This window comes from Amphimedon queenslandica, unplaced genomic scaffold, assembly GCF_000090795.2.
Source record: "Amphimedon queenslandica unplaced genomic scaffold, v1.1 AMPQUscaffold_13103, whole genome shotgun sequence".
NCBI classification, from domain to species: domain Eukaryota; kingdom Metazoa; phylum Porifera; class Demospongiae; order Haplosclerida; family Niphatidae; genus Amphimedon; species Amphimedon queenslandica.
In genome coordinates this window covers 1-19616 of record NW_003546661.1, presented here as the reverse complement: position 1 = coordinate 19616, position 19616 = coordinate 1, and the positions used below count along the sequence as shown (strand labels likewise).

General features: G+C 33.1%; 4 protein-coding genes across 5 annotated transcripts; 1 reads left to right on the top strand and 3 right to left on the bottom strand.

Annotated features, from left to right (window-relative positions):
• Nucleotides 1-52: 52 nt before the first annotated feature.
• LOC100638309 (microphthalmia-associated transcription factor-like) lies at nt 53-7788 on the top strand. 2 transcript variants are annotated; one of them, XM_011408070.2, is made up of 11 exons: nt 53-153; nt 1461-1666; nt 1740-1968; nt 2424-2590; nt 2650-2748; nt 3434-3581; nt 3634-3696; nt 4898-4970; nt 5192-5339; nt 7109-7360; nt 7478-7788. In XM_011408070.2, the coding sequence occupies exons 2-11, from the start codon at nt 1475-1477 to the stop codon at nt 7640-7642; spliced, it is 1536 nt and encodes a 511-aa protein (XP_011406372.2). In that variant the 5' UTR covers nt 53-153; nt 1461-1474; the 3' UTR covers nt 7643-7788. The 2 variants fall into 2 exon arrangements, with proteins under 2 accessions (XP_011406372.2, XP_019856753.1); XM_020001194.1 differs by having other exon boundaries at nt 69-153; nt 1464-1666.
• LOC109585205 (uncharacterized) lies at nt 7763-10187 on the bottom strand. The gene is made up of 7 exons (XM_020001193.1): nt 10022-10187; nt 9805-9969; nt 8646-9292; nt 8444-8594; nt 8236-8396; nt 8026-8186; nt 7763-7975 (listed from the first exon to the last, which is right to left on the bottom strand). Exons 1-7 carry the CDS (start codon nt 10179-10181, stop codon nt 7855-7857), a joined length of 1566 nt encoding a protein of 521 aa, XP_019856752.1. The 5' UTR covers nt 10182-10187; the 3' UTR covers nt 7763-7854.
• Nucleotides 10188-10513: 326 nt separating this feature from the next.
• LOC105314112 (uncharacterized) lies at nt 10514-14907 on the bottom strand. Its single transcript, XM_011408069.2, has 7 exons — nt 14752-14907; nt 14533-14700; nt 11384-12054; nt 11182-11332; nt 11014-11130; nt 10904-10966; nt 10514-10859 (listed from the first exon to the last, which is right to left on the bottom strand). Exons 1-7 carry the CDS (start codon nt 14864-14866, stop codon nt 10693-10695), a joined length of 1452 nt encoding a protein of 483 aa, XP_011406371.1. The 5' UTR covers nt 14867-14907; the 3' UTR covers nt 10514-10692.
• Nucleotides 14908-14939: 32 nt separating this feature from the next.
• LOC100639542 (histone deacetylase 11-like) lies at nt 14940-19467 on the bottom strand. Its single transcript, XM_003389297.3, has 9 exons — nt 19319-19467; nt 19161-19203; nt 19029-19105; nt 18916-18978; nt 18758-18854; nt 16106-16231; nt 15292-15344; nt 15161-15247; nt 14940-15109 (listed from the first exon to the last, which is right to left on the bottom strand). Exons 1-9 carry the CDS (start codon nt 19415-19417, stop codon nt 15014-15016), a joined length of 741 nt encoding a protein of 246 aa, XP_003389345.2. The 5' UTR covers nt 19418-19467; the 3' UTR covers nt 14940-15013.
• Nucleotides 19468-19616: the final 149 nt, after the last annotated feature.

Below are 19616 nucleotides of genomic sequence, written 5' to 3'. Positions count from 1 at the left end.
TGTGTCACGTGATAGTGAATTCATATCACGTGATCAACTGTATTTAATGACGTCATTCTATTTCTTTTTCGCTAACTAATAAGGGCAGTAATCTCAGAGTGCTGGTACTCTGCCATTGGTGTTATTGAGACCTTTAGGGATCCTTTTGATTGGGTGAGATTTTTAGCCTTTTAATTTTGTCACTATTTTTGTGTAAGGTTAGATTAAGATTTTAAGTTTGACGTAGTTAATCTGTATGGGCAAAGGCTATTCTATTGAGTTTCATTCTTGCTACTCACAGTACTTTTATAATAGTTTGAGGTCATTAAGTTTAGCATGCATCTTTAAACATGAATAATGCAGTTTGCTTTGAAGAGGTTTTAAAAGCTTCACATGTTTCCATGGTGTGTAAAGGGGTGTGGCATATTGTTTGTTAATTAATAAGGCATACAGTTTTGATGTGTTTTTGAATGCTCTTGGTCTTAGTGAATTTAAAATATAGGTATATATATATGTGTGTACGTGTTCGGAGAGAGATTGAGTACTAATTACTTACAACATTTGTTTAGTTTAAATACATTTTTATGTACATGTATATAGTACATATCACAGAATGTGGTTACTTGTTGCTACTTTGTTGCACATGCGCATTGCGACAGTACTATAGTAGCCCACAATAAGACTGTAGCTCGACAGTAGAAGGGAGTGAATAACGTCCTAAATGGGCTTCTAAAAGGAGATGCAGATAAACCTGGATGGTAGAGACAGCCGAGATAAGCATCCGATAGTTGTTTGACTGGTTTTTGAGGGTGTGAGCCCTCACTAATACAGCACATGTGACTGGGTATGACCTTCTTACTTTCTAGTCATAATGCAGCAAAGTAAAATTACTTCCTACGAAGCTCTCTTTATTGTAGGGTACTATAGCCTTTTTTATGTGTACTGTAGTAATGCAGTTTTGTTTAATGAGCAAATCTAATGTACATGTTCCTCATCTAATTTCATGTCTTGTAATGTGCAAAAGGATAGTTTGTTCTTGGTTCATGTACATATACTGTACACTATGAAGTTGTTTAAAAGAATACAGTCTTTGAGTTTAGATTGTACTCAATGGTTTTTTGGTTGATCTTTTAAAGGCCTGAAAGTGTATATATGTGTAATCTATTGTACACATTTATCATTTTCTATTTTTGTCACAAATATGTTTTGTTTGAAATGTCTACAGATTTCTTTGCTGTGTGCCTGCGTGCATGCTTATTGTTCCACTGCTAATGTTAGTAATAATGAAATATCTTCGCTTTAAAGTTGTGTTGTTACAGAATGATGTGAGAGCATTTGTATTATTGTCTTTTTCTTTGTCCATCATAAAACTTAATTGTATACATAGACTGTTTGTTAATGATGACATATTCACACAATCACATGTTGCAGCTTGAATATTGTTATTCAGATTCATGTGATGGTCACATTTATTACTTTAGTAGTATATTCCATTATGCATGGAAACCGAATAAAACTACGTCAGCAACTAGAGAAAGAGCGTCTAGAGTTAGAAAGAAGAGGAGAGGAAGAAGAGAGAAGGCGACAAAGAAATGCTATTGTGTCACAGTCTTCTAACTCTGTTAGTATACCCCAGAAACCTCAGCCACCCCAAGTGACTGTTGAAGTACCAAAGAATGTTTTAGAGGTATTTTAATTTAATTTCTGGTCATCGTCACATATTATTATGCGTCTAAACGTATATGTACATGTACATTTAGGTACATTCATCACTTCAGAACCCGACACCTTTTCATGTGGAGTCCATTAGGCAAAATCAACTTCATCAGTACTTGTCTGCTTCTCAAGGTTTATCGTCACCTTTATCAACTCATAGTGCCCCAGCATCAAACAATGTGTATGGTAGTGGTGCTGGTAGTGCTAATAGTGGTCCACGTACAATCCAGGCATATAGTGTTCAGAAAGATCCAATGCTTTCAGAGGTTTCAAGTTAGTTTTATACAATATGTACATGTATGTGAAATTTGTAGCTAGTGCATAATGACATGAATAGTTGTTTGGAATTTGATTATAAATTGCTTAAAGTTAAGCAGTATTTAAAAACAGAAGCCTTAGTTTGGCTAACTTGCCTTTACTTGCTTTATGAAAAAATTTAACTTTTTGCACATAGTCTTATTAAGAGCTTTTACACTTAGATTAACAAAATGGTGATGTAGTGTTAATGTAAAGTTCATGTACAGGAATGCTTTTTTGAAGTTAGAATCAAATCGAACCAATTATATTAATGGAAAACTTGTATGTAAAATTGTATGTAATGGAAAACTTCATACATAAGTAAGTCTTATCAGGGGTAGTTAACTTTTGGTTTTTATTAAATGTGAGCAAACAAATAAAAAATTTATTATTAAATCTATTACACATGTACCTTTAACTTATTTCTATAGGCGATTTTAATCACTCACCTGTTCATCAAGCCCAATCCACAGCACCAGTGTCAGGACTTCACTCAATGTCATCAACTGAACATTATTTACAGCACCCAACACCTGGTGTCCCTGTTAAATCTGAAAGCCCAATCATGATGAGTACTGATCAGCCACTGTCACAAAATGTAAGCCGTTAAGCCTGTTATGTTGATTTTTTTAATTGCATGGTTTTTTTGTACTCTAGGATCAAGCTCTTATTGATGACATTATGGGTATTGAGGATAAACTGGAGGGATTTACTCCACTTCCTTTTTTTGAGCAACAAATGATGATGCCACAAACTGTAAGCCGTTATAATTAAAATACATGAATACCCTACATGTAAATGTACATGTGTACATTATTGTTGTCTTTTGTTGTTTTTGAAGTTCTTACTATACACTGTATTTTTCCTAAAAATTGTGTTATGATGAAGCAAATTACTTGTACATGTACATTTTAAAGTGAAATGTACGCATGATGAGTACTTCTTGTACATATTGTACATGACTATATGCATGTACATGTAAATGCAATTGGTTACATGCACATGTACATGTACATTAAATTTCAATTAATCTACACCATAGCTATTGAGGCACTTCCATTTGCTTGTGTGTAAGTAAATGTGCACTGTTTTTGATATTTTAAGGTTGATTCTGTAGAAAAGAAACCATTATGCATGTATACACTGCATGTATGCCGACAAAATTGTTAATGGCTTTGAGTGTTGAGCCATTATCAAGTTCTTGTCTTGATGATTTCATTGAATTACCTCCTACATGTACATGCAGAGACTACAAACATTATACACACATTGTAGCTACTGCTTGATAATTTCAAATTTGCTAAGTTGATTCAGTTTTTAATTAAATATTGTGCTTGTACATGTACATGTACATGTACAATTGTCTGTAAATGCACTAGTACATGTGAGTGCTTTTTCATTTAATATTAAATAATTATTTATTTGATTTATATTGATTTAGCTTCCTGTAAGTAACAACTTACTTGACATGTTTGGAGGTGGTGCAGCTTCCTCTCATCAAATGTTTGTACCGCAAATTTCATCATCATGTCCTCCTGAAGTTAAGGAAGAGAAAATGAGAGAAGCCTGTAGTTTTGGTATAAATCCTAGTGAGTTGTCATTGTTACCAATAGCTTCTATTGTATTAATTTTTATTTGAAGATGCTAGTATTGATATAAAACAGTTTGAAAAGGAGAGAATAAAGAAAAACAATCACAACATGAGTAAGTTCACGCATTTGCTTTAAAACTTACTATACATGTATATTATGTGTAGTGCTGTTATGTGTACTCTAAACAGAGTGTTTTTATGTACTACTTGTATATACTTTATTCTGAAATTTAAATGTTTGCAAATTTATAATTTGAAATTTAGCCTTTATACATACATGTATATACACATGTATTTAATGGGTGAAAAATCTCGTGATGTGGCAGCATTTCGTGTTTGCTAATAAAAAATTTGCAATTTTTAATGTAATTATTGTACCTACATGTAATTTACATCTGTATACTATAATTAGCATGCTTTTTTGGATTTTAATTTACATGTACACCTGTAGTTAATCCAAAATGTGAAAACTGCAAAATTGAATCCCCACGAAATGTTCATGTATGGCGTATTGAGGATATATATACATGTAAAAAAATTTGCCACATGCTTGATCACATGATATGGTAAGTATGTTTAAATAAATACACACTCATGCAGCAGTCTTCTATAGGGCTGTTGGATACTCTCTTTAGGTTATATGTACTCTTGGTAATTGGTTGCACTAAATTTAGTGAATAGATGGAAACATGCACAATGCAGCTAAAATTTATTAGTTTACAGTTTTTTAAAATTTTATTTAAGTAAAAAGATCCTTTTTATTTTGGCTGTTATGTTGTTGACTGGAAATCATGTAAATGAATCATAAACGAAGTACAGCCAGCATCCTGTGCTCACTGCCAAAAAGAAGTAATAGTAAAAACAACAGCAACATAGTGTACATGTACATTGTGTATATCGTATTGCCGAAACTTTGAGGGATTGAAGTCATTTAACTTTCGCAGATCTGCCCAAAAAACTTTTTTGTGTGGATTTAATTTTTGCAAATGAAAAGTATTCCACTACATGTATCTTGTAAAAGGTTATTGACCTGGAAAGTTTTCCAGGCATATGTCCATAATGAAGAGTAAATACAAGTACTTCATGCATGTATGTACATATTTGTGTTCTTCTAAAATATACTGTACTTTTTCTTTTTTTTTGTGGTACATCACCGTACATGCGCAGATTTCTTCCCTTTTTCTTCTTCTGCTTCACTCACTTCTTTTCAATATTGTTTATAATGATGATGATGATAATAATAATAATAGTAATAATAATAACATTCAATCCATTGATAGAAACCCTGCTTACATGTGTATTATTTATTTATAGTTGAAAGAAGACGAAGATTTAATATAAATGACAGAATAAAGGAATTAGGAATGCTACTACCGTCGTCGGAAAGGTAGAGCATAATGCATTTTTTCGTGCATTTATAATTTTTTGTTCCTCACCCTATCTGTGTTATTTTTATTCTTATACATTAATTGTTTGTGAGATTGTATCAACTACAATATACATGTACATGTATGTAAGTGTCTTAATTTTATACTGTATGCTGTATGTACTGATACCGATAGCCTGTACATTGTAAGTGAGATGTTATTTTCTAAATTTCTCCTGTAGTGAAGCACGCCAGAATAAAGGTAGCATTCTTAAAGCTAGTGTTGACTATATTCGCAAACTTCAAAGAGATGTTGAAAGGCTTAAGATACAGGATGCTAAACAAAGGCAACTTGAAGAAACTAACAGACAAATGAGATTAAGAATTCAAGTAAGTGCATGTACATGCATGTATGTATTTATATGCAAGTCTGCACCTACATGTACATGTACATTGTAAGTTTTACAACTACATGTATGAAGTTAAGAAAATTTCTTATAGTGAACATTAAGGATTAAGGATATGTTTATGACTATGCACTCATTTATAAATTTAATTGCTTTTGCTACACATACAATGTACATGTGTGACTATTGGTGATTAATTTTATTTTTTTTGTTTTGCTGGTTTTTGCTATATTAAGTTCTGTCATACATGCATGTACAGTACGTGATATACATGTATGTGTTATTATAAATTGGGCTCACTACTATCCATTTCATTTCTACTGATTGATTTAAGTATCTAAATACATGTACATTGAACCTGTATTAATCTTATGGCTATTGACTTATATTATGTACTTTAGACCACTACTTAAAAGTTCAACTGGTATATAGCAAGTATGAGTTGTTGTTCCGTGCATCCTGCCTTTTTACTTGCCAGAAGAGGTTCTGTGGAATTTGAATGGAATTCATATTTGTTACTACATAGACTTTATGCCTATCCTCCTTGACAAAAATTTTTGCCTCTTCCTCTGCTTATTGTTCCTATTCCAGTATGGTCAATTATTGATAAAATTTTGGCTCCAAAACCTAATGAATGATGACTATATGCACATGTACATTGTTTGGTTGCGAATTGTTACATATATGTACATGTACATGTATATTACTAAATTCGGAGCGTACATGCACATGTAACATATGTTGACTTGCATGTCCATGTACTAATGGAGCCATCCTTGTTACAAAGTCACAGCCTGTATCTTTATTGTAACATTTTCTTGTTCAACGTTCATACATTGTACTATGCATTTGTATGCTTTTTAGTAATAAAACTACATGTAGGTTCAAAGGCACACAATTCATGTACTCAATGGAGCAGTAGCAAACCCTTTTAGTGTCTTACATGTACATGTACATGTACCTGAGGTTGTTTCCCTTTGAGCTGCTTATCTCTGGTGTATGAGCTAATGTTTTTATAATTGAATAAGCTGTTTGGCATCATGATGATGTCACTTCTATATTCTACATGTACATTTAGATGTATGCATTACATACATGTACATGTAAATGTATTCACTTTTGCAGTAAATGTACAGTAAACTAGGGTAAGGCTGATTCTGAATGAGTCAGTAATAATTATTCTAATATTCTAATGGCTGGTATTTTTTAACTTTTTACTCTACAATTGTTTATGTGCATATACAAGTCTACAGCACACCTGTATACATGTGTATATACATGCATGTGTGTGTATTTACAGGTAATCTGGTATGCATTTAAAATGTACATGTGCATGTAATGTACATGTGCATGTAATGTACATGTATTTGTCTAGTATGCTGTATTTTATGTAAATTAACCACTCTCCAAATATTTGATAAGAGTAGCACTCCTACAGTCCTATTAGCAACTACTAGGGAATGCTAGAATGTTTTATGTGTATGCATACAGACTGTACAGGTAAGGCTTACAAGGTGTGTCACTCTAATGGAATTTGTTATCCATGGCCACTGCATTGATTAGAATGTGTCATCACAGATGTTAAATTTATTTGGAACAACTTTTATCACATCATGCCTTTTACTAGCACACAAGATAAAAATGTGCATGCCATGTATGTGTACATATGTGTGTATAATGAATAAGCATGTACAATATGTGTATGTCTGTTATGAAGTACATGTAATAATTATTAATTTTATTTATTTTTAGGAATTAGAATTAACTGCGAGAGCTCATGGCATTCGAACTCCTTCTCTGACTCCTGAGACAAAACAATTAGCTGATGCAGCAGATAAGGTATTAGGTCCTACTACACCACGAGCTCGTTCTCCTGTTAGTTCAACAACTACAACACCTCTGTCTCCTCATGTATTTAGTGGAGTTGATGATTACATGCTACGTGCTAGTCCTGGTATTGATATATCAAAACTTAATATCAAAACAGAACCACTTACTGAGGAAGTTAGTAAATTAAATTACACACTGTAATGATATTAATGTTTATCAATGAGATCCCTGTTTGTGTGTGAACTGTAATAATTGAAAGCTATTACATTAATGTGCATATGTTTTATTTAGGATGATGATCCTACTTTATCTTCTCACCCTTTGTCCTCTCCTCCTGTCGTTACTCAAGATCCTCAAATGTCACTTGAAACTACTGCCATTTTCTCTACTAGTTCGTCATTTCTTACTTCTTCCTCTATTGCTATGGCAAACTCTACTGTTTTTGGAGAATCTTAGAGATCTTATAGGATGACAATCAAGAGTGCTGCTGTTGACTCTTTCCTCTTTATGATGTACTTTTGCTCTCCCATGTTTATTTTTTCAAAATTATTATTTTCTATTTGATTTCAGGTATTATTAAAGTTGTTGTAATGCCTCCTACATTTTTGTAATTTTAATAAAATATAAAAATTAATACACACGCAATGACAAACAATGTATATATGGTATTATACAAATGGGAAAATTAATAAAATAAGAAAAGCTAATAGTAACAACAGAGTGTGTGAGTGACTACATGAAGTCGCAGCACTGGGATATGTTATTATTATTGTTGGCAAGGTGGTATATCTAAGTGAAGACTTATCATTAAATATACATGAATCTACAATAACACTTACTTTGTTGTTGTGACACTATAGCTAGTAGAAGTAGGTGAGGGAGTTGTGGGTGGTGGTGCAGTGGGTAAATTTATAGTAGGAATTGATATATTACTAGGAAGTGTTTTGATAAAGTCTTCATCTGTAACAAATAGTAAAATCGGAGCTTGTAATAATGCTGCCTATTGATTGTATATAATTTATGATATTAATGTCACAATACTGTCATACTTGTTGATAGAAATTGTAAATATTATAATTGTATGCAGAATTGTTAGCCTGTTCCTTGATGTCATATGACGAGAATAGTATCGAGTCACTGTTCACAGTATGCGAACCATTCCAACAATTATTAGCAGAAGTTTGTAGCTGACAAAAAGTTGGAATACTCACTAATATAAAATGCAATCATTGAGAAAATAATAATTACTATACAAACCATAATTAAAGACTCCTCGAACAGATCCCATACTTTCAACTGCAGATTTAAGTGAATTTGGGATAGGGATTGCATCAACTGATCTCTTCCTCCTCATGCCATTAAGGAGTTCTAACAAATTTATGCCACATCTTTGTTGTGACTGACTACTCTACAAATATAATTATATCAATTGTCATTGAATTAGCAATATTACACTCACTAAATTAAAGAGTGTATTTGGAGAAAGGATCTCAACAGTATGACACAAAACAGTGTTGTTCATTAGTGATTGAGTAAGAAACACTAACTGACGGCTGATATTCCACAAAGCTTCAAATTGTGGCAATAGACTCTCGTGCAGTGGTGACTGACAAGCACTATATACCTGTACGCAGGTACTTTCACATAAAGGTGGAATAAGCCGTACACATTGAGCACAATACTGTGTTATAATTGATTCAAGACACTGCTCTGATGGATAGTAAGCTGTGGTATTTAAAACATCAAATCTATTAAGCAACATTTCTATTTTTCTCAACGACTGAAATATTAATTGAAGGATTCTGAAGCCCTCACCAGTTTTCTGAATAGAGTCAGTGTCAACGTGATTATGGATAAGATCTTGAAGGCATTGTTTTTGTGAAGCTTCATATGGAATACTTTGAGTAAAAATTTCAATCAGTGTTGCAGTCATGTTCGTAATGTAACTCTCAAAATCAAACATAAGATCTATGGCATAATTGGGATGTAGCTGCTGGAACAATTTTACTTTTGCAGTATTGTTTAGATAGAATGATGCCACTGGTGACAAATGATGTGGAAATGGAAATATGTCAATGAAAATAGACAGAAATTCATCAATTGTAGCTATAGAAAGAATAATTAAAAAAAATATGAACCACACCAAAATGTAATACTTTACTTCAGACCCCAATGGGTATACATAGAGCTTAATTCTCGCATACATAAGTTTTTCACTAATTACAATGCTAAAATGTCACTACTATCGTATATTTAGTTTAGTCGTAAGTAAACAATGAAAAATAAATCAATACGCAAAAATAAACAACACAAAGAAATAATTAAAGTATCACCTTATTCACCTGCAAATAACAATAGCAGGTTTGCTTCAGTACATTGATAGTAATATTAAGTTTGGGAAGACACGGAGGAGCAAATAGAATTAGGTATTATACACAATAACAGAATTAATACATTAATTAAGCAAGCAATGTTGTACTAATCAACACAGAGTGACAGCTACTCACAAAAACACTCAGTAATTGAGTAGTGTTGTTATCATACAAGCCACTCCTGACTAGACAACACTACTAACATTTTCTTATTACAGTGTACTGTAAAGTAATGAAGTAAAGCACCTTTACTGAAAGAATAAGCATCCATCCAAAGACTAGTTGTTGCATGAAGATCTTCTTGCATTCCAGTAATGAGATCCTCAGTGATATTAGCCTTCATTCTCAATAAGTGACTTTCAGTGCAACATTGGGCCGTGTCTTCAAGTGAACAATATGGTAAGTCTGATCCTAAAGTCACACAAAAGAGGAAACTGACATAATACGGCCATAGTGTACCAACCTGGAATTGGTAAAATAGGATCAGAGAAATCTAACTTTTGACAGTCAATGACACTTTCAACGGAAATGGCCAAGAACAACAATAAAAGTGTAATAGGTAAAATCCTGGCCATCTTCACCTCTTCTCTGCCGCCACACACGCACAGGCTCAGCTCACTCATCCTTTTGTTGCGTGGGCGTACCGGATATCAACTGCATGGACATGAACCCATAAAAATTGATTGATAGGCGAAAATGAAATAAGGCGTTGACCTAGAATAGCGTGGCAGGTTCAAACTGTTCCATCAACATAAACATCATAAATACTCCTGCTATCAGTGCCAAATGTCATCACTTCAACTACTATCAATCCATGGATACTTTCTGTATCTTTATTTGCCCAAAAGATGTGTTTGTAGTTTTTGATGCTTTACTGTGCCCAAAAATGACACATGTACGTATATGTATAAAAGAAAAATGTGCATAATGTTCAAGGAACACATGACTGATAATGTCAAATGTCAAAACTAATACTTTAGCAACCAAGTTACAGCAACCTTTAATTAATTGTAACGAAAACAATATTATTTAAACTTGTTGGACTCAAGACTACATGTACAAGTACATGAAAAAAACCAGGATAGTTGATAACACACATAATAATATAATTTTAAAGTTTCTCTTTGAAGCTTTTTAATTAAATATAAGTACAGCATAAGTAATAGCAAGGAACATCAACAGAACAGAGGAGCTTATAATTCCAGCTCCACTGGGAGTTGGAGTATCTTCAGGATTACCCAAGCTTTGTGGAGCAGTGCTTCCAAAATCATCACCAGAAATATAATCAGTCACAGGATTACCTAAAAAAAGTTGCTCATTGAATAAATAAAATCCCAGTGCATACCAAGGGCAGACACTTGACTTCGAACTTCAGCAGTGGTTACACCTTCAAGTAGTGGATTACTAACTACAAAAACATCATCAATATCTTCTTCAAGTTTTAAATTTTTTTACCTGGATCAGATATCTCTGTTATATTAATAGCAGGAGGTGTATATGTTGTTACATTAGCAGTTCCATTCCAGCAGTTAGTATTGCTGTAATTACGGCAATAAAGAGGTCCATCATTTCCTACAAGTTAGTAATAATAGTGATGCTAGAAAGATAAAGAACAGCAATTACCATAAGAAACAAATCCTCTCCCAAGAAGAGAATTGGCAGCTTGAATAAACATTCCTGGAACTTCAAGTCTGTTGTTCTCGTTGTCATCAGTGTTGCGGCGTTTACGATTTGATGATAAGTTTGGAATTGTAATTCCACAATCGACAGCATGCTAAGTATAAAAAGCAGTATTTTCATAATAAAAATTAATTATTGAGCTTACCCGAAATATTTCTGAGTTATCTAGAGATGTAATAAGATAACAAGGAGCAACTTTTGTAATATCTGCAATTGATGACCTTGATATATTCATCAGCTGACTTGTGACATTCCATAATACGTTAAATTGCCCTCTAAAGCCATTTTCAATAATGCCATAGCAGCCATATGCAACATCACTACAAATGCCACGACACAATGGAGCAATATTCTTGACACATCTTTGGCACTGAAGTCGAATAAAAGCATTAACACAAGCATTAAGAGGAGTAAAATAGGTCTCAAGATTAGGCAAAAATGTGTGATTATACCACAAGACAATTTTATTCAGTGATGTTATAGCACGCCTAAATTCTTCAAGGCTCTCATCAACACGATCTTTTGTTGTTTGGTTTATATACCGCCCAAGGGCATTTCTGACACAGTCAGACTGTTCACTTTCGAGTCTAGGAGGACCATTATTACTCACAACTCTTGGAAGAATGATTTTGGTAATTATCAGTTCTATTTCAGAACTGAATAAGGAATCAGTGAACTCTGCAGGCCTAAAGTTGTTATTGCGGCGTAAAAGTAACCCATTCTGCAGAGTTTCATTATAGGTAGAAGTGTTGAGAGAAAAATTCAAGGGAAAATTAAGTCGTCGTATAAAATTCGGAATAAATTCTCTTTTGGCATCTGTAGAAAAGAAACATTATCAATAATTAATACATGTGCATGACTGCATGTACATGTACACAACATACATGTACATGCATTGTAAATACATGTATTATACATGTACCTGTACTGTACATGCATACTGTTTAAAAATTATGTAAATGTGCACATGCAAATCTAAAAGTTTGAAACACTGTGTTTTTGAAGCAACAAAAGCAATCCATTATAATGCAAGGTAATTTTAACATTATGTACTCTTGATACTTCTTATTAGCATGGGTGAACAAAGCATATAGGATTTTAGCACACTATGAAAGCTCTTTGTCTTAAGAAGAAAATTTGCATTAAGCTTCATAGCTTCAGAAAGTCTTTATTGCCTTCAAAAAATAGGATTTTGGACAGCCTATAGTGAAAATTACATGTATGTTAATTGCTTAAGCCCAGCATACCTGAGCAACTTTTTGCCAGTACCTTTGATGTAGTGACATGTAGGTACATGTAACTTGCTTTCAAAAGTTGCCAGTCTTTCTACATTCTGCAATATGTTGCCCAGTATTGCTAAAGTCCTTCATACATGGACATACATGTATGTAAGGGCAACTTGTTGCTAGCAACATTTGTGGTGACATTGATCGAAGCAACATGTTGAAAGATGTTCTATTTTTTTGCAGCTTATTGCTTGTTTGCTAGCAACAAGCTACATGTACAGTACATATCAAAAAAAGGCTAAGTAGCTACTCTACTTTTGCGTAGGCAGTTCGTTGCTCCTTCTCTGCACATGCTTACTGCGACAGTAGCAGGACAGTAGCGCAACAGTAGAAGACAGTAGCACAACAGTAGAAGACAGTAGCGTGACAGTAGAATGGAGTAAAAACATCCTAAACAGGCTTCTAGAAGGAGAGAGATGAACTTGGAGAGCACAGACAGCCAAAAGAAGCATCTACAAGTTCTACTACAGTACATGTGACTGGGTGGGATCGCAGCATAACGCAGCAAAGAGTAATGAAGAGTAGTGAAGTAGTAGCTAAGAGTAGCGAAGTAGTAGCGAAGTACCTACGAACTACCTTCAAGGTTCTCTACTCTACTGTATCCTACTTAGCCTTTTTTTGATGTGTATTGTACCTCATGTACATGTATGAAGGCCTTAAACCAGATCAAAGGTCTGACCACAAGTTACCAGCAACAAAATTGCTCAGTGCATGATGGCCTTTAGAAAGCATTTAGCTAGAAATTTGGTACTATACGTATTGACTAAATGCAATCTTGATGCATTATACATGATATACTGAGTAATTTTCACTGTTACCATTTTAGTACAATAGTCAACAACAAGCAAACTTTAAAATATTATAGACTGAGAAACATTCAACACAGGATAAACCTTTCCACCAACTACATCTACATGTATTTGCAACATATGGTATAAGTGTATTTTTGTCACAGAAAATGTAAATGTTTGCTCTAAATAGCTTTAAATTTTTTTCTGGATTTTTGTTCTGAGCAGCCATTGTGGCATTGGGAGAACACATTTTTATTTTGGGAAATATTTGTTTCACAAGGAATGACAATGAAAAGAACAAAATTAAACTTGATGAAATCATGTAGCTCTACATTATACTGCTATAATGGTAATATTTTCAAATCAGAGCAATCAAAAATCATTTATTTAATCACTACTAACAATAATACCGTATAGCAGGTTTGGAGCTTGGAGAACGAAAGTTTGACCGAATGGAAGAAACCCGCTATACGGTAGATGATAACATTCTATGATAGTCATGAAGTTAGAGTACGTACATGTATGTATAAAAATACATAATCCATAGGGACAAAAAAATGCAAAACAATTTCCAAAATATCACTTCAAACAATTTTGATTGTAAAATCCTAGTTCCATGTTCAGTTATAATATCCATTATCATTGACAATTAACTCACATGAAATGCAAGATAATGATGCACAACAAAATGTAATACTTAAATTTAAATTAGCCAAAACCTTTAAAATTTTTTGGAGTAAAATTTGCAAAAATGGGTTGTCACATGCCTCTAAGTGCAAATTTGTCAGTATTATAATTATACTATTGTTGCCTATTATGCACAAACACATAGTGGTTGATAAAAAACTGAAATAATCTTTGACCTTGGCTGTCCTAATGCATAGTATAATGCTACATGCAAAATGTATAGTGCAGGTCCATAATGGAAAACAGCTGAATAATAATAAAAAACAATAAGAAAACTGTCTTATCACTAAAACGAAAAAATTATGGCTGGAACTTGATTGAAGAATTAGTGCAGTTTCCGGCAAATAATTCAGAGCTAAAATTAACTTTACATATAAAAAATGCGAAGTGAAAGGCAAGAATTGTGGTCAAGTTTAACATTAATAGTAATTGTGACTTTTCAACCACCTCATTGCAACACATAACTAAATGCAATCAAGAGTAAATTTGTACAACAAAGAAAAAGCATCACACTATGACGAGTAACTCACAGTTAAGCATGCCATCACCAATTGTAGTAAGTTCGCCACCAGTTCTCAAAAGCTGCTCATGGAGACCATCAATTAGTTCATGATCTCGTAAAGTGTTAGCCTCGGATACTAAATACTGGTTACTGCAGCACTGCAGCTCATTTGTCTGACAATATTTAAGATTAGAACCTAATATGTATAATAATACTACAATTAACACGAGCATCACATCAGTCTTACCAGAAACAGGAGAGGTCAGGTTCGCAGGGACACTTAACAAGCCACAGTTAGGTTGTCCCAAGCAGAGGCCGAACAAAGCCCAACAAGCAACCAAAAGAATAATAAAAGAAGCCATTGTAATAAAGAGAGTAAGTTTAGTTAGCAAGCCACTTCACAGGAGAGCTGAGCAGGCGCCCAAAACAATAGACTAATTTAAAATCAGCAATAAATTCTATTAATAGAATAAAATAAAAATATTCATTGACAACACGTCAAAATAACGTCATGGATCATCATCATTATTATCATCTGCATGGGGAATGAGGTGTTTAGCACGAAGGTTGAGTATAGAATCTGCAATCACTTGAGCATTATTTCTCTATTGAAATAATAAATAATGATACTACACATAACATTAAAAAGTACATGCCTGATATCCACCAGAAGTTACCATGAAAATTGGGATATTTCGATTTCTGACAGTTTGGAATACCAGTTCATCTCTTAGAATCACACCCTATGAGGCGCAACAAATAAGGTTATCATGCAAAATATATTCACTTGATCTGTGATGTCTAATATCCCTAATGGATCTCCCATAAGAACATCAGTACCTAAAAAAAATCAGAATACCGTAGATCAAAAAGCCTCTAATAATATGTGTAATAAACAGTGTAGTATCGATAATAGGACATGCATGTATATAATTGATGAATTTAGCTATCTGTTTTTAAACAATACAATATCAAATCATCACTGAGTTGTAAGTAACGTAAGTACAGCCTGCCTTTATACATTCAATCAATGCAGACACTGTGTTTGAGCATTGCTTAATTTTATCCATCAATTTTATAAAAATGGTACGACACGATTAATTGATTCTCATGCTAACTGCATGGTCTTACTATTTTAAAAGAAAACTGTATTATCAATAGAAAAATATATTGTTTAGACAAAAGGCAGAAAAACAGAACAATGGTCAGACAACTGAGCACAATGGTCGGAAAATGTTTAATCTCAGGCTCTTATTATAGGCTTAGCTGAAGTCTGCCTAATTACATGTACATGTATGTTTACTGATAAAGAACAGCATGTTGCTTACAATAACATCACTTTCAGTTCTACTTTAAAGTTAAACAACAACACCATCTTCAATGCAAATAAGAAAAAATTCTGTCCATACGCATTTGGAAGTGATATAACTGTTATAACAAAGCTACTTCCATATGCAGTAAATGTAACAATCAACAAGGCATGAATAATAGTAAGTAGAGCGTATGATTTTGTTTAAACAGATCATGGGATGGTAAACAACAAGTTTTACATACAATGAAATATCAACATTAACTGTTATTCTTTTGGACAGGCAACGTACCAGCATTATAAACAACAATGTCAGGATGAAACTCATCAAGGGCTTCTGGAAGTTTTCTTCTGATGTGACGGAGGTATGTTTCATCCCCAGTATGTACATCCAATTCAATTTTCATATTTATAGCAGCTGCAAAATAACATACATGCATGTGAATTACTATATTCATACAATAATAATTGCAACTAAATGGAACTAGCCACTGCCATATAAGTGAATTTGTAATAGCTGTCTAGTAGTATGGTTATTTTAGTAATATTAATGCATTGTCTGTTAGATGTGGCAGAACAGAACTGCTCTATCCCCTCAATGAAATAAAATTTTCTTCATAAAATAAACACATTAAAATGAAATGAAGGTTGTGGATGAAGCTAGGTGGGCCCAGAAATACAGCACTACTACGTGTACATGTAAGTAATAACAGAACTCTATTTAGGAAAATAGATATGACACATCAATGTATATGTACAACACAAATACTCTTATTTATCATTTTATTGCTGAAGCACAGACAAGGTCACCTAAATTTGCATAGCCGGATAATTTGGTGGTTCAAAATAAAACTACCAATATTATAACCATAGATATTACATGTAATCGTACAATAATAGTATAATACATATAATCGCAATGGGTCATGAACACATCACACTAAAAGGACTCTTAAATTTCAGTGAAGATTGTAGATAAGGAGCAGCTTTAAAAAAATGAGAGTGCCTAATTTATGCAATTTTGATGCAAAAAATTCAAAGGTTTAAGACAGGCAATTATTCTGGCTGCAATGGTAATAAAGCCTCTTCTTGACTAAAATAAAACATTCTGTTTATATCCATGTAAAGATAGCAAACATCACTTACATGTATATGTACAGTGCTTCAGAATAACTAATGCTATTGACAGTCAAAATGTAGAGTTCAGGCAGGTTTACTAGGATTGACGTCACATTGACGCTGGAATAGGATTTGGTTCTATTCTAGTGGAAAGCATGCATGTGTCAATAGGTCAAATCGCCATTGCAACGCTTTTAATCAAAACTTGATGGTACAGCGTATGCTGGCCTATCGTAATATTGTAAATTTGTCTTCTCTGTTGTGAATATGCTAAAACATGTACATTGTAAGACTTCAGACTTGGGTCAAATACAATGTGGAAGTATTTAAATACAAATACAAATACTGTACAAAAACAAAAATACAAATACAAATACTGTTTTCAGCTTTGTATTTAAATGCAATTACAAATACTGCATACATGTATTTCAATTACAAATACAAATACTTCCTTCTCAAGTATAGACAGTTATTAACTACGTAGTTTTATGAATTAATCAATCAAGTAAATTGAAAGCCTCTTTTTATTATGCATGCATGTATAATCAATAATATTTAGTTATAGTCATGTATTGTATTTAGTGAACGTTAGTGTTTCAAAGTTTTGTCACTCAAACAGCATCTTCATTCACATTGAAGTATTTTAAATTATTTTGCTGTATTTTGAAAAACTTCCCTGCTGTATTTCAATTGCAAATACAAATACTTCCTGTTGCAAAAAATCAAATTACAAATACAAATACAAATACTTTCAAAAGTATTTAAATACGACTAATTACAAATACTATTTGTATTGGACCCAAGTCTGTTGTAAGTACATGTACATGTATATGTATTCACTATGATCATGATATAAAACTGCACATATTATATTATGGCAAGTATACATGCACAGGTGCCTGTAGTTATACATGTAAAATTAATCTGTTACTTCTATTCACTAGGGTTCTGTTTACTGCAAAGAACAGTCAAGAAGTTTACTGCAACACAATAAACAGTAAACTAGCTGTCAGTGAGCTAACGATATATATCTGTCAACTTGTCAAAATAAAGGAAGCATATAAATAACGGGCTATAGGAATCTTATCTTTTGGGAATTAAGTACATTGTATAGTAGGCTGATTCACAATGCCAAGATAATCTATGGTACATGTACATGTAAAGTATCAAGTGGTGAGAAGGAGTGCAATATAAACCAATGGCCAGAGTTAAGGATAGGAATAAAGTCCATCCTTATGCTGAGTTATTGTTTACAATGTTAATAATTGCAATCCATAAATTTTAAACATTTTAACATTCAGCCTAATTTCATTAAAGTTAATGGTAAAATTATTAAACTTAATGGATGTTAATATAAGACACTACAGTAAAAATTTTAAACACAAAGGTTGTGGTGTAGCCCTGACAAAAAATTAAAAAAGGCGGCACTCACATGAGAGCCTTCAAACAAATACATATAACGTACATGTAACACAGAGATAGCATCTGAAGAATTCTACAATATCTTACTACATGGAAATTGACACACTAACACTCTTACTACAATAATGTAATGTATGTGTATCTTATACATGTACATGTACATGTACGGCTACAGGTACCCAGTGCTGGTTTATTTACATCAGTAATTGCTACAAAATAGGATTAATAACACATGCCTTCAGGCCCAATACACAACAAGTTATTATAATAAACAAAAGCCAGGAAAGGGTGGCTTAATTACACTACAGTAGGTCAGCATGTAATTCCTTAAGGATGATGCTCTGTAAACAATGTTTTGTTGAGGTACATGTAAGTGTGCTTTGATTTCTGGTCATGTACTTACATTTTGCTTTAATATCATTAGGATAAATCCAACGATTGTACATGTCCATAATGTACACTTTATCATCATCCATAAAGTCCCTTTCATGTCCATTGCCCTATGTGCACACATGATAACAAAAAGTGCATGTGCATTGAACTTTTAGTTAAACAAATTACCTGATGAGCATCAAAGTCTACTATCATGACTTTTTGTACACCAGGAACACGTTGAAAAAGAAACTATAATAATATACAGCATCATATTCAAGTCACAAAAAATAAGCTGATACCCTAATAGAGAGAGTAATGTCAGCATATGCACAAAAGCCCCCTCCTTCTCCACTGCAACAGTGATGGAATCCCCCTCCTGTTCAAAAGTACATTGTTGAAAATTAAAGTTTAGAATAAATCAATAAACATACCAATGTTGATGGCCCAGCCTCTTTCCATTGCTAGTTTACCAGCCTAGTAAGGTACATGTACATGTTAATTATATGTATTTAAAATGGTTAAAATATGTAGGATATTTACTACATACATGTAGTATAAGCATGTTATTACTTCACTAAATCTTGCATACCAAAATTGTTCCTCCTGTCTGATATCGGAAAGGTCGTAGCATTTTATTCTGAACTATATAATTTGGTACAATAGCGAGGGGGGGTACTTCAACAACCATTGCAACATTTGTACTACTCTAAAAGAATGATAATGAGAAAAATTAACACATGCAAATGCAAAAAACAGACATCATTGCGCTGTTTTGTTCTACAAATAATACAATACAATAAAATACAATAAAATTGTTGTGCCTAAAAATGATACCCTCATTATTAGCATTATACATCCGAAGAACAAATTTTATTGACATATATATG